Source organism: Amphiura filiformis, chromosome 7 (genome assembly GCF_039555335.1).
Source record: "Amphiura filiformis chromosome 7, Afil_fr2py, whole genome shotgun sequence".
NCBI classification, from domain to species: Eukaryota; Metazoa; Echinodermata; class Ophiuroidea; order Amphilepidida; family Amphiuridae; genus Amphiura; species Amphiura filiformis.
In genome coordinates, this window is record NC_092634.1 from 47,645,028 (window position 1) to 47,669,633 (window position 24,606).

The 24,606-nt window shown below is 34.7% G+C and overlaps 1 protein-coding gene across 1 annotated transcript in view; it reads right to left on the reverse strand.

The window, feature by feature from the left end:
- The window catches only part of LOC140157258 (utrophin-like), a 252,448-nt gene that overhangs the window by 207,541 nt on the left and 20,301 nt on the right, over positions 1–24,606 (reverse strand). The window contains exon 2 of the mRNA XM_072180386.1: positions 22,364–22,613. Within this exon, the coding sequence (XP_072036487.1) occupies positions 22,364–22,472 (109 nt within the window). The 5' untranslated portion in view covers positions 22,473–22,613. The remainder of the gene's footprint in view (positions 1–22,363; positions 22,614–24,606) is intronic.

Sequence of the window (24,606 nt, forward strand, 5' to 3'; positions counted from 1 at the left end):
ACACAATACATGTCCCTTTAATATATACCCCTTCAAATTTGAAGTGCTCCGAGTTTGACATGTATGCATAAGAACAATGGTGCGACAGGTACGATGTATAAAACATACACTCTTCAAGGGTCTTCCAGGTCTATTGCAAACCAATTGTCATGACTCACCAGAATATGTGACGATACTGAGACAGACAACAATGTACATCGGGTAGATGTGATATTCTCTCTTGTTCCGTGCCGCAGGCTAAGCAGAGCAACAAGCAATACTGCTACCTGTAATTTCATCCCAGTATTTTGTTTATAAATAAACTAATCTTGTTTGTTTGTTTGTTTGTGCCTATTTGTCTGTCTGCTTGTTAAAAAATTGTAAGATTTATCTGGGAATTTATACATGTATGTAAGCTATACATTTCATCATGGTAAGTGGGTGGTTATTAATGTTTGTTGGATTAGGTAAGCCTAAAAAAATTGTTTGATTGGCGTAACCCGACCGACCCTAAAAATAGGCGCGACTCTAGACTTTTTTTTTTAGTTTTTGCAATTTTTTTTTAATTGAAATTAAAAAAATTAAAATTAAAAAATTCCAAGGCATTTATCATATGCAATTTACAGCTTAATATGTGTGTGTAAAAAAATGCCGAACGACCTACCCGAATTCTTTTTATGTTACGCCAATCAAACAATTTTTTAGGCCTTATTTATACCGAAATTTGTTAATTCAGAATAGTGGAAAACTTCTTTTTAAGAAGTTTTCCAATTAAAATTCTCCAAAGCATGATACTTTATAGCACAATTATGACCATTGTGTTTTTATAAATCCAAGTGTTTAAAAATATTAGGTCCAAAACATAACAATAATAAAATTGGATGCTTTATGCCCAATATTTAAAGGTTGAGCTTAGAGTTTAAATATATATATTGGACTTGACTATATCTAGTCCAATATTTTGAAACTCATACATTGTAGCTCGACCAATGAATATGAGCTCAATCTATCCAATTTTATATCAGTATTTTCAATCATTCTCCGAAAATTTCATGTTGCCTTGAGAATTACATGAAAAATTATTAAAGTACCTTGTGAAATAACTAAAAAACATGACATCTACTGAATGTATCAAAGTGCCCAGTATTTGTAAAATCTTGTTTTATCAAGTTACATGTACTGTAAATTGCTTCTCAACATTCAAACTCCACTTAAGCAACAACCCTATTTTATGGCAATTCACATGTTTCAATAAAAAGCCATGTTAGTTTCTCCGTTACCGTGTGTACATATTATTGTATCCATCAAGCTATTTAACTACATGCTTAGGTATCCCGATCTATATTCCTCAATGCAGCTCAATATAATATTGTCCTATTTTCTTAACAAGTGCAAGTCTGTGCCTATTTATGTATGTCTTCCTTCAAAGCCCAAAATTTAAACTTAAGTGTATAAAAAAAACCCTAGAAACACCTGGCTCTTAGCGAGTAAACAAAATAAGGAAAGCGACCCGTACTAGCTGCGTGCGTGAGTAATGCAACATTGCTGCAGTTCCTTCTCACCGTATGAAGCACGGGACATAATGAGATTTTTGCAACACAGCTAGGACGAGTGAGACTGAAAAATACATCAGAATCCTTCATTTTGGATTCTGTGCATGTAGAGGTGGTTAAACAGAGATGAAAGGCTGTCAATTCCAGTTCTTGTTGATAGTAGTATGGATGGTTACATGAAGACTATATTGACAGTAATATATCGCAGAAATAGAGCATCTCTTCCATTGTAAAGAGACATGCTTAACGTGCCCCTTTTTCAGATCTGGGAAATGCGCAAAGAGACATTTTGGGAGTAAATACTATAAATCCTCACTAAATCAGTGAAGTTTTTCATTTTCATATAATGCATTTTTTAAGGTAAAATGAAATTATATTTCAACAGGTTAGACAATGACACATCTCAGTTTTCCTGGGATGTATTTTAATAAAAAAAGTTTTATTTACTATTTCAGTGTAACTCTGTTTTATAATTCAACTAATGTACCAGTAAAATTATTCTAAGATTGTTTTTAAACTTTCATAATACAGTATACATGTTGTTGTGGACTCATACTGTCCCTACTTTCACTAGGGTCTCCCCGCCAGTCTTAACCACCATCAGTCTGAATGTTTAGGGTTAGGGTTAAAGTTAGGGTTAGGTTTAGGGTTAGCATTAGGGTTAGGGTTAGGAACCCTATGTTATGTATGTTGTTTGGTTCAAATTACACTTGTGCCCAGAGTGTAACCAAAGTTTCCACAACATAGGAAGTATGATTGTGTTAATGTTTATTACAAAAAACAAGTGTGTCCTTTTGGAAATAGTTCCTTTAATGCACGTCTATAATAAGGTAATTTACTGCATTCAAATTCCCGCAAATTTGGCGACTCTAAAATATATATAACCAAACTTGATACACGTTTCTCTTAGATCTCACAGAAAAACACTTGTTTCAGCAAAATTGATACCTATTAATTGTCACAAAATACATTTTTAATGGTACAACAAACAAGCTTGTGGAGAAAACAATTGTTAAACAAACAAACAAGAAAGTTTTCCAGTATCAAGTTATCAGGTCAATGGCCAACCAGGTAGCCAGGCCTAGCTAAGTTGGGCAGTGCCTAGGAACATTTACAATCTCTGTAGATTACACATTGATTTTATGTTTGTAATTTGATCTCCTTTCCATTTTTTCTTCTCTCTCTCACTCTCTAGCTCTCTCTCCATCTTTCTTTTTGAAACTTGACTCACATTGATCGATATTTTGTTCTAAATAGGCAAGTTTTTGTACGCCATATGACAGGATGTTTTGTTAATATGATATCTCATTTTTGTTGACATTCTCGTAAACTAGATTTTCATACAATCTTAATACAATTATACTCAATATTTAAGATTTTAAATCAATATATTGTCATGAATGTTATAATGGTGGTTGTTTGCTTGTTTGCCAGTCTGTCAGGCTGTCGGTAATAAATTAAATACCAATCCTTACATAATTTAATCAGTATTGTCAGTAAAACAATTATTTCAGAATTCTTTCATACAAATCCAACAGGCCTGGAAAAAAAATTTCCCGGCAAGCCAAGCCAAATTTCTCTCATGCAGGGAAGGATTGCCCACCATTTCTTATTATCTAGAGAAGCTAAATTTCCCAGCAAGGAGCTTCCCGAATTCCCTATTTTTTCCAGGCATGCAAAATCCAAAATATGGGTTGATGGTACATACCTCAGTGACAGTTTTGTGCCAAGACTTAGCCCTTTCTCAAATTGACTGACCAGTTCACGCACATCGTCAGCTGTTTCCTGTCGGCACTAACATAACGGTGCTGTAAGGTTTTGTAATATAATATGGTCAATGGAGATGAAGGAAACTATTTTCTTATGCATGTTTATGACTAGTGCAGTGGCAGCACAACAAAGAGGGGTCAAATTCCCCCTGTCAGAACTCTTGCCCCCCCCCCCCCGTTGGCCCCTAGTAAATTACACAAATTTCCACTTTTTGCTGCAATTTTGCACAAAATTTGTTGAGTACCCCCCTGAAATTCACCTTGCCCCCCCATGCCCTCCCCCCCGAAAAAAATTCCTGGTGCCGCCACTGTTTATGACCAACTCATTCCAGTACCATCTATATCAGCTCCAACAAGAAGCAACTGACCTATGTGCGGGAATTTGTCAAGTCAATTTGAGAAAGTCTTAGTACAAAACTGTCATTGAGGTATGTTACATCAACCTAAATTTATATTAAAAAAATTATTATAAATACCACTAATTAAGAAATTTAGATATTACATGAGGCAGCACATGTCATATCTCACATTTTGCAACTGAACTTTTCATACAATACTCGCAGATTATGAAAACCTTAATATCCAACCTCTATCTGGTTATCAGTGCCGTATAAGCTTGCGGCAAATTTTCAGGCTATGTACCGATTTGCACAGCAGCATGCAAGCAGCCAAATTTATTTTCCAGTCGTTCAAATCTGATATTGAGGGTATAGCTAAGCGATCAGGATTCAGTGTGAAGTCAAGATCTAGATTAAGTACACAAAGCCAGAAATACATCAATTTCAAGTTTTGTCTCTCAATTTTAGATGGAGGATAGTATTTCAAGGATGGACCATAGCTGCTTCAGCTCAGCTTGGGATCCTTCCAGAGGATGATTTAAGGAAGCCCCATCATGCACTGCGAAAGTGTTACCACTAGAGTTTCAACTGCCACTTTACTTTTCAAATCCCATTGAACTCTGTGCAAAGGATGTTGTTTTAGAATTGTGTGTGTGTCATTATTACTTGGTCGATTTCAGAACAAAAGTGATGTGTGTTTAAAGGATAATTCACACCTTCTGTAGATAACATAAAATGTGAAATCGACCAGCATCTTCACAGCCTTTTTTATGTAAATATAACTGTACAAATTCAAATTTAACCATGCACTTCTATGCAGCATAGCAAAGCAGTGGTGTCATGTTACTCACACTGATCGCCTGCTGCACAGTAAACCCAGTGGGGTGGTGGGTAGTACTTAAATCATCCTCTGGGATCCTTCATCATTGCTTATGTGGAACCATTACACAATTGTGTCCATATGCTATAAATCCAGAATAGAAACAGGCCACAAAGTTACAATTCTGTCGGTCCGTGTCACGTCACTTCCGGTTGATGATGTTCGAGTGAAAACAAGTCCCTGATTCGATTTTTGTTGATGATTTCTGACATTGGTGTTATGTAAATTTCGATTGCAAATAGTCAGTGGAATCAAACAACCGTTTCTAAGTCTTCAGAGTGGAAGAAACTTACTTGATTTACCGCTTATTTACTGACAAACTTAAAATTAAATTCCATGGTCGAGTGTCGCTTTTTCCGAAATTGAAGGTCACTCCAGCAACATCGCTATGTAGCCTCCTTCACAGACGGTTTCTGTTGTTCATAACAAATCGTGAGCCACATGCAGATTGGGCCCGAGACTAGAGATAGCCCGGATGTCCGACCGACAGAATATTTCACATCAATTCAAACTAATGTAGATTCAAATGTCTGTGTAGCTATCCTCATTGCCTCTTTGACACTTGAGTTAATGCCAGTGACCCATCTAACTGAATCAATGTTATGTACCAGCACACAACCCATCAGTATGTAAACTAAGGCAAACATGAATGCTATCAGCAGTAGATAGTAACCAACTTACCTTTTGAGCGCTATGCATAGTTCATACAAGAAGTCATCCAAAGCTTAACAAACAAATTAGTAACTACTACACAGGTACCTAAGAACAACTGTCCCAATACAGGGATTGTTTGAACTAATTTTATTACAATTGAATGCTAACATCACAATATGAAAAGAACACGGTTAACATTTTGATTATTTTCTTGAAAATTTTAAAAACTGTAAACAAAAAACTGTACTTGTCACTATCAGACGATATCTGCACATACAGCGTGTTTATACTGAGCGTACGGCTTTTTGACCCGCTATTTTCCGGGCACAAAATACCGATCATAATCCGGCCACCGTTACCCAGCTTGTTTCTACTGAGACCAGAAAGCCGTGTCTCGCATACGATTACGGCATTTTTTCCTGTAAACCGAAGTACGGAAAACAGATTTGACGGTTAATTATATCCTAAATTTAAATGTCTCACGGATGGCAGCTCATGGCATATGACTACAATCACAATTTAGTATTTTTGTAAAATCCAAATTGCATTAATTTACCAGTGGATCTAGTAATTGGCTATTATGATAATTAATTTACAGCTCATATATAACCAACTCATTAATTATAAAGATATAACCAACTCATTAACTAGGGGCCTATAAAGAAGTAGGCCTAGACTAAGTAAAGTCATATCCATTTTACTTCATCAAGTTCATGCGAGTCACACATGTGTCCAGTGTATGTAATATCGGAAAGAAGGAACCTACTACATCATAGGCCTAAGCTAGACTATACAAGTAGAATATAAATCGCGTTATTTTTGCAACACGCATGACCTCGACCCGGCAACCGATGACACGGCTCGTTTCTACTGCGCAGATTACACGCTTTGACCGGCATGATCCACCTCAAGAGGTGGATCACGAAAAAGCGAGCACATGACCCGGCATGACACGGCAACCGATTACCCCAAGTCGTTTCTACTGGGCTCGTTACCCGGCACGGCACGGCACGGCACGGCATGGCCCGGAATTTTACCCTCAGTAGAAACACGCAGATAGTGGCCTAGTCTGCCCTCCACGATAAAACACAGTATGCTTTCTATGTTCTGCATGCTGGTCATAAGCTTCAACATAAAAAGTCTCAAGTTTTGAGATATGTTCTCAAAATATCAAGGGCTTTGATAAGATACACTGAACCAAGACTAGGCTTGTTTGTACTCATTTTAATGCTTTTTTCATGCCGATTCCAAGTACGGTCATGAAAATTTACAATTCTGACATTTTTGAATTAAAAATATTGAAACTTGTCGTCTGCAGTCGACACCCGCATAGAGTCGGAGTTAATTACAAGCAGGTACCACCTTGTACTTTGGGAGTATGTTGATCAAAATAGTTACCTACCAAATATAAATACAGTATCTGCTATGTCATTTACATGTAGATACATCATTTTGACTTTGTGAGCAGACTATATAAAAACACTTGCCTCCCACGTATAAAAGCAGTATCTGTCTTGTAATTTGCTCGCAGGTACTGCGTTCATACCAGGCAGGGCAATCGTATGCACATGCCTGGGAGGTAGTGACAGTATTGAGCTGACATGGCTCAAAACAATCAGTGTCACAAATCATTATTGATCACTTTTGCTTATCTACTTATTTAAATCTAATAATATGCATGCTAAGGGAAGTAGTAGTACCTGGCAGGGCATAACCTTGTGATGCTTGGTGTGTGACGCAGAGATGAATGGCATCACTGGAAAAGCATAACCTTGTGATGTTTGGTGTGTGATGCAGAGATGGGTGGCATCAACAGTCAAATCAACATTGAACACTTCTTCGGTATGAAATTTTACATGTTTTGGGGAAAAAACAAGTAGGATGTGATGTGGAGATGTTTGAAGTTGGCATCAACAGTCAAACTAACAACAAATTTTATAAAGTTGTATGACTTTTTAAAATTTGGGAAAATACAAACCTTGCAATGTTTCAGTGATGTGACACAAACACTGCACTGAAAATTTTTACAAAATGTTATAAACAACAATTTGAGAAACACAGAATTTTAAATATTTTGTTGTTTTGGGAGGTTACAGGCAGGATATGATCTTGCCATATTTGATATATTTCAGCAACATTTTATTTAAAAAAAAAAAAAAAATTGGGGGGGTAAATAACAGGCATGATACATGTACATGTATGATCTTGCACTGTCTGACATTATCAATGATATGACCCAAAGTTGGCATCATCAGTCAAAACAACAAATTTCTACAATATTGGAGAAAATTTTACATTGGGGGAAAACTGGCATGTCAAATTTAAAACATTTATACACATGTCTAAAGGCCTAGAGGGAATGTGTGTTATTAATGCTCAAACTATTATCAACTTGACCATAACAGAGTAAATGTCACACATGGCTAATGTTGACAGCCAAGCTACATTTGTAACTTGAACATCAGATCTGTACTAAAGCACCTTAAATAGAAAAACACATTTATGAAAAAAAAAATTATTTTAGAGAGTCAAACATACTGTTTTCTTGAGATACCATAAATGTTCACCTAATGGTGCACCTGGGCTCCTTTGCCTTGGGGTAAATTTTATGTACAAATAGCTCCCTCCTCTAAAATTCCCAACAAGAAATAAGGATATGTGCCCTTATTTGCTGGTGGGGGTTTTATGGGAGGGCATTCTAGTTTGTGTCTAAAATTCCAGTTATGACAAGGGAGCCCATAGCGCCATTAGGCGAACATTTAGAGTACATTGTAGCTTAATTTATTATTAACATAGCAGTTGTCGGTATTTAGTATGTGATCTGTTTTAAATGTGCTTTGTCTCCACCTGCTGCTGAAAGCAATTAATTAAAAACTACTCAAAGTGCAATCGACATGTTGCTTTTTCTTAATGTTTAATTAAGTTCTACCATTAAGTAAATATATATAGTACATAGAGTATGTTACTTCAGTGCAAATAGATACAGATCTACATGTAATATATGCAGATCTTAGACAGTCGACTTTAAATATTAGGTTTAAAGATGTTGTGGTTAAATTCTGTTCAGTGCTATCTACTGAAGATAGCATGACTTACAAAAAATCTTTCTTGAGAAATTATGAAAATATTTCATACTCTGATTTCTGATATACGGTATATATATATTATACCCTGAAATTGATAGTTGACAGTTGGGAAAATTACAAGCAGGATAAGATCTTGCAATGTTTGATATGACTCAAAAATGGCATCAATAGTCCAACCAACAACAATTTTTTACAACATTGGAGGAAACTTCAGTTTTATGAAGAAAAAAATCCACAAGTTCAGCAAATACAGTTTTATTTAGCTTGTCTAAATAGAACCAATTTACCTCAGCAGAGAATGATTGAGCCCATTCTCATTGTTGTTATGGTTTTGTTTTCATTGCAAATGTATGTAAAAATCTATGTGTAAAACATTTGTAATGTTGTATTCAGACTCTTGTCAGTGCTATCTACTGATGATAGCATGGATTGTTACACACAAAAAAGCAATGTTCAACAGTCATAGGAAATATTGCAGCTATTTTACATGCATTTGATTTGACAAAGTTATCTACTGAAAGAATCGCTGACTTGAAACAAGCAGGTTTATATTTTTTCAAGATTTTTGTAAAAAACAATAAAAAGTTCATTTTTGTAAGACTATAGATCAGCCTTGACTACCTAATGTACACGTACATTGATTAAAAATACACATTTTGCTCACAAAAAATATATACATAAGATAGGATTGATGAAAAAGGAAGTAAATTAATGTCTTCACGAGATTCATGTAAAGATTTTATCAGTAAAATGTAAATTTTAATTTACAGTGCTCTACTGAAGATATTAACTACATTGTACAAGCACATTTTATGACAAAGATGCGTCTGTGTAATATGCAAGATTTGCAAATCCTTGACTACAGGAAATTCTTTATTCAAATTATTAGTTTTTGTAAAATTTAATCCTGAAGTGACATGCTTTTTAGAAATCTTTTGAAGATAACATTATTATTTCTAACAACCAAACAGGAATAAAATTAATTATTTGCAAAATGACCTTTTTTTGTAATTTGCAAAGAAAGTTTTGTTAAGTTTAATCTTAGAAATTCTTGATATGAATTTATGTATTTATTTACCATGATATCTACTTAAGATAGCATTGATTAAAGATGCAAATACAGTTTTTAATTAATTTTTGTATACATTAATCCTTGAAAATATCGACAGCGATTTAAATTTACAGTGCTATCTACTGAAGATAACATTACCTGAAAAAAGAAAGTATTTTAATGAAACTTTTTTTTTTTGTACTTTGCTAAAGATTTATCAAGATTGAAATACTCTTTTTATTGAGAAATATTTGTTATGAAACTACAATTTGCTGCAAATATAATACAATCTTAGTTCTTACCAAAGTATCCACAGTACTTAGATAATTTTGGTCAAAGGTTGAAATTTTGTGGTTAAAACAATTTTTTCTGTTAGTTTTTCTTTTGTCTATTCTTTAAGCACCTGGCTATTAACCATTAACTATGCATAGCAGTAGCAATTAAAGTCATTCCCACAAATACATCATAATCCAACACTTCCCTCGTACATTCCCAACAAGACAATAGAAATAAATCATAACTATGCTGAAAATATTCAACAAAAGAAATCACATTTTGTGACAAGCCCTAGAATTTTCTTTTTTGACGGTCATGGCCATCATGGCTATTGCCTGAGGCTTATCAAAATAACTATATATCTCTGCAGCATTGTCTCAAACGCATATGTGTGCTATAGAAAATGAAATCACACAGCGTTTCAAATTATAAGGCATCGTGAGACATAATAGTTTCCCAACGGGAACAGGTGGACAAGACTGTACAAGACTTCATTAAATCAGTGAAATATATCTTCCTAGCTCTTTGGTTTAAGAATTTTTTTAAATTCAAATTGCAAAAATGTCTGCTTATTTTGGATTTAAAAAGTAGCATGATTCGACAATGCAAGCTTTTTTTTTGCAAAATGCTTTTTTACAATTATAAAAAATGCAGGATATTTATTAGACTATGCCATAGTCGAATTTTTTTAAAAATATGTTATTATTAGTCATGATGAACCCTTTCGTTGAACTCAAAATTATACTGATGTTTATTAAAATTAAAGTATTCAATAGTAAAATGGTCATAAAGAGTTAAAAATATCAGATAATTAGTGACAATAAAAGTAACTGAATGCAACATTATCTTGCATAATTATAATGGCTCACTTTAGTCTGAACAATTCTGATTTTGGAATCTACCAGTTTATTGATAGCGAACCCCGAAAATCCGACTATGGACTTTGAATTTTAAGCAAAACGCACTGTCAAGCATACTTGTTTATCAGTCCATTAACCACAAGTACTAAGCATGGTATAGTATAAGATGCGCTAGATGTTTGATGAGAGATTAACTTTCGCGTCAACACAAAAGCGCCGCAAATACCACAGATAGTTGTGTACGGTGTAGTTAATGGAAATGGCACGGGCCCGGAAGATTTAAACCATAGCTAGATATGGGCGACCAATCACAAGGCAGATCCATTTAAAGATGCATTACATCATGGCCAATTTCAGTTAGGCCAGAAATTAGCCTAACTCTCCATAGAGTCCCGTGTTAAAAATCTTAACCGCAAGGCAAAGTCAGTAGGCCACTTGGGAAGCTAACAAACAGAGGGAGTGCGGTGACTGAAAAGATCAGATACAGATGTGAAAATCTATCAGTTGCACACAAATCAATATAAATCAGAGTTTTATGCTTAAATGTAATAGCCAGAGTATGCAAAATGGGCAAGTGGACTACGGAGAAGTCTAGATATTTATAGGAGGATGCTTATCATTTATCAACCTCTAATACTTACTTTATTAAATAAATAAATAAATAAATAAATAAATAAATAAATAAATAAATAAATAAATAAATAAATAAATAAATAAATAAATAAATAAATAAATAAATAAATAAATAAATAAATAAATAAATAAATAAATAAATAAATAAGATAAATAAAATAAATAAAAAACAAATAAACAAATAAAAACAAATAAATGAAATAAATAAATAATTAAGAAACGAACAAAAAAAAGATAATCAAAGGTAAAAACCTGTTTGTTAAAAGCTCTCAAATTCTGGTTACTAGGCAGAAAATTTAATGCTACAGTCTGTAAATATTATCTCTACAAAAAATCAATGTCAGCAGTAGACAGCAATATCCTGCTTCTATTTTCCTGGTTTTTGAAAGAAATAGAAGACTTTTCTTTCACTTAAAGTACAAAATAAGGTTATTCAGATGGTATGGTAAAACATCACTCTTGCAGGCACATAAATGTATTCTCTTGCTGATGAAGATGAAGGCTTATCAGATGTTTATGAGCGCTATTTTGTTCACTACGTGTACAATAATCTCCTGAGACAAAAAACAAAATAAACTGAAGAAAACTTGAAACAGAACTTCGAGGGATAATCAGTGATTAATTTAACGTATCATGGATTTTCCAAATAAACTCAACCCAGAAAGTATCGAAACGATTATAGATGGTCAGATATATCGGGAACTGAAATATATAGCAAAAATTTATTTAATGTATATAAAGCGCAGCTTTCTCCTGCACATTTTGATACCTCTTTGGCTGCTCTACGATATCATTTGGTCGCGTTATGGGCGCTTGAATGGCTTCAAGTCGGATTTTGAAAGTTGCACCTAGCTCCTATTCAAGCCAAATGCGTTCGTCGTGTACACACACACACACCCCATCAAGACAAAGGACACAGATGTGATCCATTACTTAACCATGAACTTTACTTTATTTTACTCCTTCGACTTCGACTTCCAACTTCAATACTTGCTACCCTTTACTTATCTCTGACTTATCTCATGAACTCTTTCTGCTGACATCTCAACACTTGGTGTGCTCACCATCACTGTCTATCACTGCCTGGATTCGTCGTCTAAGGTCTTGAATAGGAGCTAAGTGCAACTTTCAAAATCCGACTTGAAGCCACTCAAGCGCCCATAACTCGACCAAATGATATCGCAGAGCAACAAAAGAGGTATCAAAATGCGCAGGAGAACGCTGCGCTTTTATATACATTAAATAAGTTTTTGCTAAGTATTTCAGTTCCCGATATATCTGACCATCTATAATCGTTTCGATACTTTCTGGGTTGAGTTTATATCCTTGGCATTTTTCATCATGTAGATGTGCTAATTTTGCTTTCTAGTTTGTAAACAAAATCTATGATTGTCCAAAACAATAACCTATAGTTCAGGTTAGACATCTATGTGTATCAACTGTTCTTTTCTGATCAGTACGGTACTACTGTATATTAAATGGAAAATTTCATGTGATTATTTTTTTACACTTTGCTAATTTTGAATGGTGTTACTTGTTTTTAAATTTGAGATTAAAAAAAATAAAAATATTGACCTATTCAAGGGGAAAATATTTGCATATTATCATTTTAGGGGTACCCATGTAGCTGCTCGGAATGCAAAAAGAACTAAAATAAATGAAAAAAAGTCAAGTCATTCTGTAAATCCCAGTATCAACATTATCATCATCCCTGAGGCACAGTTCATTGGCTATATTATACTTATTTGTGTAGCATTAAATCATAAGCCCTCTGATGTGTACTTAAGGGATGAAGTTGGGTCAGCTATATTATCCATGGCTTTGGAGTTTTCTCGAAAAGTACACAAAGATTTAAATGTATACTCAATTATTTGCTCGAGGTAGACCGCTATATGTTTTCCCAGTTCAAAAGATGTCAAGTTCATAAGTGACAATTTTCCTGTACTGTACTAAGTCATCGATCTAAAATTACATTATTTAAAATTAAATTGATTTGAAAATGTTCACAAATTGATTAATGTTTAGTAATGTATCACATGAAAAGTTGTGCCATTCTTAAAAGTAGGTTGTACTTATGCCTTAAGGCTATCTCCCTTATAATTTGTTTTGTTGTTAATTATGACCTTCAAACATGTGCTTTTTGATCAATTATGGAAATAGAGTTTCATAACTGTAAATTATAGACTACATGTACTATACATAGACATGTTTGCAATGAAAAGCCTCAAATTTGATCATTTTGCTTTTATATAGAAACATTGATGTTTTTCATCTAGATTTAGAATGCATCACTTGGGAGACTGCAAGACTACTTGAAATGCCAATAACATCACCCTAAGGGTCAGTGCGGACTTCACAAACAAAACAAAAGACCTTTGCTATGCAGGGTTTCCAACAAATCAGCCCAAATCATGGATCAAATCACTGATGTCGGCCAATTGTCTTTTAACCACTGGTTTCTATCGGACAGGAAACTACCTAAAAATGGCGGGGTAGAATGTCGATAAATCACCCAATATTTTTCTAAACCATTAGTTTCTATGGGACAACAAATGATCAGAAGTCGCGAAAATATCTTCAAAAGTCGTCCGATTGGGCTACTAAATCGCGGTCTTGGCAACACTGTACTATGATGAGATAGCTTTGATTACATTTTACTGTTTACTATCACTAGGATCGCAAACATGTCCATCTTTCAGGGCTCGGTTGTTTAACTCTCAATATACCGGTGCACATATATGTGACCTTTAATAATATGTTGGATATAAAAACTCATCCCCACTAGTTAAAGTCATAATGTACGATCGTATAATATGAATTTGGTTAATTTTTTTCAAACCTGATTTTTTGGCATATTTGTAATGTTTACACATGTCACAACTTGCACCTAAATGGATTCAGCCAAATTTGTTGTGTTTGTAGGTAAACAGAGCAAAGTTCGACATAAAGTCATAATTCAAGAAATTATGACTTTTAATGTCCGCCCATAGAACTGTGTGTTAAACGGCCAAAATAACAAGCAGTGTTTCTTTCACGTTACCTCGTTATTTCAGCTCAAAATGGACAGAAACCATTCCCGATCATTATTATTAGTATTATTTCAGCATTTTGAGTATATAATGACAAATTTAAAATTTGAAGGAAATCGTACATTAAGCCTTTAAGGTCAAGTTTTTAGCATTGCTTGTTGAATGGAGGTCATTATGGCTCATTTGAGGCTTTTCATGAGACAACCTCAGTTGCAGCAGAATGTTCCTTGTAAACAAAAGTAGATGTAAATAAGAGAGAAAAAAGGGAACAAGTTATAATATCTTGTTAATTATTATTCATAATATTAGCTACTCACACCAACAGTGACCAATAAATAAAACTAGAATGAGAATAAGAGCAGCTTACTGCTCCGATGTCTCCACACAGGTGTCGACTGCAGATGACAAGTTTCAAATTTTGTTTTGATAAATTCAAAAATTTCAAAATTATAAATTTTCACGACCATATTTGGAATCAGCATGAAAAATGCATTAAAATGAGTACAAACAAGCTTAGTATTGGTTTGGCAGTTCTTAAGATAGCTCTTGATATTTTGAGAAAATATCTAAAAACTTGGACTTTTTATGTTGAAGCCTATGGTCAGCACGCAGAGCATTAAATACCTCAACAATTTATTTGCATGATGTTGTGGATTGTATTGACATTGTCCCAAGCATCTCTTTTTTTAATAGCTTAAATTGACCATCCACATCAAGATTGTACTCTACCTAACAACCTCTCTGGAATTCAACGACCAAGAAACAGCTATTTAAAGTGCTCTCTTTAACTACATTAAGTCCCAATCCTACATACATCTAGCATTATCAAAATAATTGGCCAAGAACCGGAGTATTGATCCAATTTAGTGCATAAATAAACATTGCTACCTAGAGAAGGAATCTGGACATTGAAAATGAGTTTGAACAAGTAGCGGGAGAATGGTCCCAAATCACTTGGAAAAACAAGGCTTTTGTGCAATAATAGGCTATTCCACTTGAGCAATCAGTGGCTGGACTCTTAATTTATCACGTAAACGATGACAGTAGATGACTCACTGTGCAGGGAAACTACCAGACACATGGTTACGCTTTGTCCCATATTTTGTTTCGATTCACAATCTTGAGTGAAGCAGACTTACATAGGGATGCCACAATTTGAATTATTTTGGATGGGATGTGCCACCTGACCTTTAAAACCCTACCCCATTTCTAGGGATAATTTTACTCGGAAAAACAGCAAATTTAACTCTTTTATGGCAATTGCTTTCGATATACGGATTACGGTCCCATGTCTAAGTATTTTCTGTAAAAAAACTACCCCAATTTTGGTGTTCTTTGATGATTTTTCACCGGGATTTTTCAAAACATGGATTGGACCCAAAATGCATTAAGCAATACAAGGTGTCCCAGAAAAAATTACCGGGCAAACTAATTTGGCCGTAAGTTGAAAATTAAGCAACCAAATCAAAAAATTTAAAACGCAGCGTGTAGCCCATCTTATTTTGCATCTTACATGTCAATTTTACTTGAATCAGTTGACCAATTGCGAAGACATGAGCGATTACATAATGCATGCGTCAATGCAGTTCATTCCAAGTTTGATCAAAAGGCCCTTTTTCATATTCGATCACCTCTTCCTAAGTTCTGTGTATCTCATTAAATCTAGTCCTCGTATCTATTTGATAATCGATAATGTTTTGTTATTCATGCTTCCTTTGAAGGTGGACGACCTGAATAAGGGTAAAGCTGATAAATGAAGACATTACATCTCAAAAACCAACAACAAGCCCAACAACTCCTCCCGTCTTAAACAATGGTTTTTGATATTCCGACAGGTTGGTTGGAGTGGACATTATTTTATAAATGATGGTTTAACAATGGGTTTTTAATTAACATGATAATAACTGGACAACCAGCATATAGACCTAGCTGTCAAACTCAGATTGTACTTCACTTAGCAGTGCAGTCTATGCCCATGGTTGGCGAACAGTTTACTGCCCGTCAAAGGGCCTTCGTTGTCTTACGATATGCAGAAACACACAGTGCTGTGCAGGTCCAGCAAGATTTCAGACGGCGATATCACAGAAGGCCTCCTTTTGAAAAAACAATCAGGAACAATCAGGAACAATTTCATAAAGTATCAGGAGAAAGGTACGGCGTCAACCTGAATAAGGGCAGGTCAGTGAGACCAAGAACTGTCACGTACTTTGCACAACATAGCAGCTATCATACAAGCCCTCCGACGCAATCCCAGAATGAGTGCAAGGCGGAACAACATAATGTCCAAATCCTCATTTAACAGGGTTACTCGTCTGGACATTTCCTTCCATCCCTACAAGATTTAAGAAGTTTGTATTACCATTTCTTGGAAATATTCCAAAAATAAGAAAGAAAACCGATACTTTTAACCAGCTCGAATTCATTCTTTATGTTGTCCAATATGTTAACATTTTCTAAACGAAGAAAGATATTTACTGAGTACTGAGTATCATGCAAGGTTTCATTTTAATATTGTAAAGCTTGTTTGTAAGAAACAGATAGTTTGTTTGTAAGAAACAGATTGTTTAAGAAGAACAAGAAGGATTTCACCAAACAAAATATAAAGCATGTTAACCACTAGTGCATTGTGTGGAGTGAACTTTCTTTTGTAAACTTGGAATGAAGTGAATTTGTGCATGTGTTATGTAATCGCTAATTTATTCGCAACTGGTCAACCGATTCAAATAAAATTATCATATAAGATGCAAAATACAATGGGCTACACGCTGCTTTTTAAATTTTACGATTTGGTTGCTTAATTCTCAAGTTATGGCCAAATTAGTTTGCCCGGTAATTTTTTATGGGACACCCTGTATAGTAGCTATATTTGCAGTCAATGGAAAGGGCATCCCCCAACATATTTGAACTTATAATCTGATACTAAATCTTGAGGGATTAAACTGCATATTGAATAAATCATCCAATTGGGCAGACAATCACTTGATTCGGTACATTGTTCTTCCAAATCGATCAATGAAATGGTTACAGAAACGACATGAAATGGGCAATTCAGCCCAAAAATCACTGAAATACAATGTAAAAGGAAATTGTAATCAAAATTATAAAAATAAGTTAATTCTGACAAACAATTATTCTGAGGCAGGGTAAACCATTTGAAAGTTAGCAAGTTGGGCTAATCCATTTATGCCTCCCCCTCTTGAGGAAGATTTGAAATTCCAATCAAATTCAACACTTTAAAAATAATTCATTCATTTTTATAAATTACAACACTTTTCACTACATAAAACTAGCAAAGGTTTCCAGACGGATTGAACGTCAGATGCAGCCATATTGATGACAGGGAAATCTTCCACAGGCAGTGTGTGGATTTTAAATGGAATCTCACTGTGCAGCTAACTTACCATTCTATACCTACTCATGTACAGCAGCTCTGATTCCCAAGAGGGGCCTTTTCCCCCTCAAATGCAATAACATGACTTCCAATCCAAACAAGGAGACCCTTCCGATGAAACCCCTTGATTTGCATTTCGAAAAGGATCAAATTCCCACCAATCTAAACGTCCTTCCTACATATAAGTTATAGATTAAAATATATTTTCCCTTCAAATAAATTGGTTGTAATTGGACATTACATGTACTTGGACGAATGAGTATATTCATAGACTATCTGTTTATTTCTATATTTTCAAACAGTATTATTTTTATTAAAATTTAAGGAATCTTACAAAAAATGAAATTGATATGTCTGTTGAATGTGACAAAACAATGTTATCCTTACAAGTTACTATGGACTGTAGAAATAAATTCTACAGTCCATAGTTACACTGACATTTTGTCTGAATGTCAAACATTCTGCACTTAAATATTTCAATATATTTTGATTACCAAGTACTAATTATGGTAATGATTCCCCATGTGTATATTGCTATATACTTCTCATAAATTATGTCAAGTTAGAAGTAGCTGCTGGAAACTGCTTCTCATAATATTCTTTCATTGGTGAAATGTATGTCATACGTTTGAGCATCCGAGTCGGAATATTGTCTGTTCATTTTGGTTAAAATGTTACCAATTGTCAATATATTTTTAATGTTAGAGTTATAGAAATCCACAAAAAAAAGATTTGAATCACTTAAATTGTGTGCACCAATATCATTATAGAACTCAAAACCTACTCATGTTGACAGTATTACATAGAGAATTCACAGTCCCTGGCCATGCATATCCATGCTACATTATTACTCCAATTGTACCCTAAGCTATGAATTGATATTGATAAAGAACTCTAGAAATTTATGTCAAAGCTCTATACGATAAAGCTATTCATATACTGTAGATCTGTGTGAACTTGCTCTGTGTACTGATAATGATTATGATACGAATTGACAATATTACTAATTAATTCAATAAAATCAGATAGAACTTGACCTCAACGACCGGTAGTTCAAATTCACATATCTGTAATTTATTTGTTTTGCACTTGCTGCGACAGATTAATAATACATTGGGAGTACTTCGTGAACTATATTATTGACCAATACTTAGTTAAATTTCAGCTATGAATGAAATAAATACGGATCAAATTGTTTTTGTTTTTTGTTAGGTTGTTGTACTCTACAATGATAGTAATAACAACAACAAAAGTTCAACAATAAGCAATTTGTACTTTTGAAGATACAGAACAAAATGTAATTTCCTTGCAGCATTTTCCGGTCATTTTGCATTGTTGTTTTGTTTATTATTTTCTCCATTAACAGTTTAGCTAATGTCCTAGCTTAAGGGCTGGGGTATGAGCGTTTGGACAGTATTTATTTTGGGACATTAGAGCACATCAGACATATCAAATTGCATTCTGAATACGAAGAATGTCATTCTGATATCAAATAATTTTGATTTTTGAAATTCGCAATTTAATACACATTTTATGGCAAATCATTAAAAATTGATATTTTTGATATTTAACAGTACTTGAAGTAAACTTTATAAATCTGATGATTTATACTTAAAGTGTATGTAGGTGGGATGAAAAGCCGATGATCAATTGAAAATTTTGACCTTTCGTATTGAAGATATGGATTTTTTTCCCAAAACACTAAAAAAATTAGGTCTTTTTGGGAAAAAAATCCATATCTTCAATATGAAAGGTCAAAATTTTCAATTGACGTCGGCTTTTCCTCCTGCTACATACACTTTAAGAATATATCATTAGATTTATATAGTTTACTTCTGTTATATATCAAAATTTTGAAAAATATCAAATTTTTATAATTTGTCATAAAATTTGTATTATATTGTGATTTTCAAAAAAGGAAAATTATTTGATATCAGAAAGACATGCTTCGTATTCAGAATGCAATTCGATAGGTCTAAGGTGCTCTCATGTCCCACAAAAAATACTGTCGAAACGCAATAAACGCTCATTTTAGATCCCTAAGAGCTAGAAAACACATATAAAATATTCTGCAGGCTCTGCAAAATTACTGTTTATAATTTTCCACAGAGTTTGCATTTATATTGCATTGATCAGGACATATAGTCTTCCTTCCAAAAGAAGTACAATCTATTTTAAAACCAGTGCTTCAAGGTAGTGCTATAGGAGAAAAAAACCTTGAATAAATGTCTTTTTAACCAATTACTCCCCTAAATATATATTAATAGCTCAATAGGTATTGTACATTTGTACAGTTTTCATACAATTGGAAATTTATCACAGATATTTCAATTATCGGCCCTAATTGAAACCTACTACAAGTACAATATGACCCTGGCGCACACTATGTCATTTAAGATCCATCAATTTTCGCAGTACTGGCTCCAAATCTAACACCTTGCACAGCTATAAGGTGTCATTCAAAATGCCTGCCCTCGCTGAGCTCCCGGAGTACCGCATCATTTATGCCTTGCGCATATTTTTTGTCCCCGTAGGTTTTTTGTTAACCCTGTTAACTGCAGTGTGTGTCACATGGGTTTCAACATGGCTGCTCGATTTGTAGTCAAAAGGAACAGGGAAATCATTCATACAATTAACTTTTACATGCTTGATGGTTACGGAATGCTACTTTGACCTATATAGCTAGTCTTTAATAAAAAATAAGCCGAGACTGTAAAAATAGAATGATATAAAAGTCAAGAATTTATCCACCGACAGAAAATTAATGCCAGCAAAGAGTGTTAAACGCCTTAGAATTGTGAGGGAATTAATCACTTACGCATGTAAGCACACGTAAACACATGTTCAGAAGATGTGTCAAGCTTGATTAATCTACAACTAATCAATTGAAGCGTTGATATTCAGCTCTTTCAATCATTCATGAAGTATGTCCTATAAGCCTAGACGTTTACGATGCAGACTGCTTAACCCCCCTGAGTACTACAGGTCTGCCGATCTAACATTGTCACTGATTGGTCAATTACATGATATATTCACTTTAATCACCAATCAGAATAAAGCTTTGCAAATAATTCACCCCAATATTTTTGTGTGGTGAAATTATTCTAACAATGTTGCTGATTGGTCCAATTGATAATGAAAACTTCTTTTTGGCCAATTGGCAGATAGTTCTCATGGGGTAAATTCTGCACTGCATCACAACATATGATAGGTTGTCAAAAGCCATATATTTAATGCGGATTTTCTAAGAATGTGAAAATGGAAATGTGAATTGAATGACAATATCAGTTTAAGACTAATTAAAATCTGTGTTTCAGTAAAACATCATCTGATAAAAATAATTCTGTGGCACTGGGCTCTTTCTTCTGTTGAATAAATGTTTGCTTTCTGCAAGTGGTGCTATTTTTGCTTCTTGAAAGCAACAAACTAAAACACCCTGTTTTACAGGCCCAATCGGTGATCGATCCACATTTTGAATTTTAGGATTTTTTATGCTGCTGTTTTGGGAAGAGATGGATTGACATTGACTAAAATGTTCAAAATATCTTGTTCAAATTTTTGTCAGATTTAAGGTGGTACTACACCCCTTGATAAATTTGTGACTATTTGTGCATTTTCTCCAAAAATAATAACACACTGGTAACAAAAGTTATGCATATTATAGGGGCAAGGAATCCAGTTACTACACTGGAATATCAGCGACTCAAGACAAGCAATACATCATTTGTGATAAGAAAAGAGGTACTGCTAGGATGTACCTCATTTCTTAATAATACATTATTTGTGATAAGAAAAGAGGTACTGCTAGAATGTACCTCATTTCTTAATACATATAATGAACCACTTGTCTTGAACCACTGAAATTTCAGTGAAGTAATGAGTCCTTGCCCCTATAATATACATAACTTTTGTTACCAGTGTGTAGTTATTTTTGGAGAAAAAAACAAAATTAGTCACAAAATTTACCAGGGGGTGTAGTACCACCTTAAACCTTTGCATTTTTCATTGTATAATAACATTTCCAGGTATTAGCATATGTACATATCGTCATGTTTCTGTTTCATAAAATGCACCATGCATTTCTCATGAGATTTCTGCATTATCTCAAGTTTCGCAGTACCCAGCACAGTACAGGGAAGTTGACATAAGATTGGAGATTGGCGATAAAACATTATTCCAATGAATATTATTCTTTAAACCATTTTTCTGCTTCAATCACAACAATATTGAACATTTTAGACTTTCATTATTTGGGCCAGTGACGGCGCTTACGGGTGGGGGCCAAGGGGCATTTCTTGCCCCCAGTTTGCTCCCCAGTTTGAGGCAAAATCACATAAATTTCCGCTTTTTGCTGCAATATTTGCCAATTTTGCCCCCCTGAAATTCACTTTGCCTCCCCACCCCCCCCCCCAAAAAAAAAATTCCTGGCGCCGCCACTGATTTGGGCGAATTTCATCTGAATGAAAAAACAATTTTCAAATTTTGGATTAAATTTTACAATGTCCAAAAATGATCTCAAGACATCTATCAATGAAAATAGTTTGAAGGATTTTATTCAATGGAATAACAAAAATCTAATACAAGAACAACAACCTGTGCGTACAGACAACTTAACAGTGACCTTTCAAATTCTCTTGAAGTAACAATCAAATTTGGATGTATACTGCCATGTTAAAAATGTACACATACACGTATAAAAATCCCAACCAAGAGTTAGTAATTTTATTCAGTGACACATCGTCAGATGCTAACAGGCGCTTGCTAAAGGAAAATCATGTACACCTACATGGGCATGCAGCTCAATTCACCCTTGAAATTTAACCTAACGAGGCAAGGGAGGAAAATTTATGCAAATTTGCCTAACCTGATCTTGTTTTAATAATCCTTCCAAATTCGGCGGCTTCCAGCGCATCTTGCTCGGCGTCAAATGCCGTCATTCTGGTGAAACCTGGACTGTGAGGACTTGTTGCCATGGTGACAAAGGTAATAATCCAAGTAGCATCCACAGATATTTGAATTCAAGAAATGTTAGCGTCGTCTTTTGCTGTTATATAAATCCATAAAATCCTTTGGAATCGGAGAGCTATTAGAGCTCAAACTGGGTTGGTAAAAATCTGAAAAGAGAATGAACGAGAAACCATAGGAGTCAACGATTATTGGATTTCGGGTTCAAGTACCGAGTCATAGGTGAAATCGGTCTTATGGGTGTTTGCATGCACAAACAGGTGCACATTTATATTGTGAAATAAGTCCTAAGTGCCTTACACACAGAAATACAAATGCACAGATTCACCCCCCCACACACCCATCCACTTACAACATGTTCCTCAAATGAGGTGAAATCGGTCTTATGGGTGTTTGCATGCACAAACATGTGCACATTTATATTGTGAAATAAGTCTTTGGGTGACTTACACACAGAAATACAAATGCACAGATTCACCCCCCCCCACACACACACACACCCCCCACCAACTTACGACATGTTTCTGCTATCAAATGTGGACATTGGATAAAAAGCCTAAACCGTGGACCATAACTCTCACTATCTGAATCCATCAAATCCATTGCAGCAATGAAAAAGAAAAGATGCAGTAGTATGCACAAGAGGGGGGTGGGGAGTATATGCCCCCACTTTTGTCAGTCAGTCAGGGAAAATGTACCCAATCGGGGGAAATTGGGGAATTTGCTATTACAAACATTACAAACTTTTTGAACAGTCGGGGGAATTGAGATCAACTTTTTGAAAACCTGCATACGCCACTGCAAGGATGGTCTGCTATTGTAGGTGTGCACTGTGCAGTGGCTTAAAAGCTGGGGGTAAGGGATGGCACCTGCCCTGGGTCCATCTTGGGGGGTATTGATCGACCAATTCAGTGCACCACAGATTGATTCAGAGCCTGAGCTCCAAGCAGTGAAAGTCAAAATGTTCACGCTCTTCTTGTACATTTCAACATTTCCACTGAGTATGTGTCCTCATTTAACACCATAAACATATGCACCCCACCCACAGAAACTGATACACACATACACAAACAGAGATAAAGCTACATGTATGTGTATTTTATCCAAAAAACCTAAAATATTGGTAATACTCCCCACCAAAATGAACAGACAATATTCTGACTCAGATTCTCAAAGATAAGACACAATTTTCTCGAAGAACGATCTGCGATGATTAATTAAAAGTGCAATCTACATGTAATAATAACATTGAGAAATTACATTAGTACCATTAGTACAAACATAGTTCAAATATATTGAAAAAAATCAAGTGGCAGAATGTTTGACATTCAAACAAAATGTCAATGTAACAATAACACAGTCTTGTCACATCCAACAGACAGATCAATTCAATTTCTGGAGAAATACAGTGTTGCCAAGCTGTGCATTTGATAGATGCTGAAATTGGGCTATGGAATTTGATTGCCTAAAATATTTTAAATTGTTGTCAAAATGTTGTTGTATTTTTTTTTTTTTGGCAAACATTTTTGCAAAATATTTTGCCAACACTTAAATAACGTTTTTTTTGCAGTAAGTTTTTTTTAAATATTATTAAAATATTTGTACCGTTTATATACCCTGATATTGAAATGTCTTTGAGGGGGTTATGTTTGCCAAATTGCATTTTGTAGCTAACATGTACCCAAATTTAGCAAATTAGTGTCATTCAGTGCACGGGCAACAATCCTGGGGGCAGGGGGATGTGTCCCCCCCACTTTTCGGCAAAATGACCCATTTTTTGATATTTTTTTCAGCCACTTTTTGACAATTTTGGCCGATTGTCCCCTCATTTCAAGCCGGATTGGCGCTAATGATTCAGTGTAGCATTAAATTTTGGGCTACTACTTGAGATCATATTTCTCTCTTTAAGGTTGGTCTGAACCCTGGAATTATGGAAACTTTCGGACCTCATAACTGCTAAATTATTAGTCTAAAAAATATAAAAGTATACATTTTTAGAATGGAAATGACTTGATGAATTCATCTGTGAGGTCCAATTTGGGCCAAAATGCTCATTTTGAGAAAATCCCAAAAACAGGTTTTTGGCCCAAATTTTTCGGCATAGCGTAACAAAAAAATTATTTGGCCAAAAATTTGTTTATA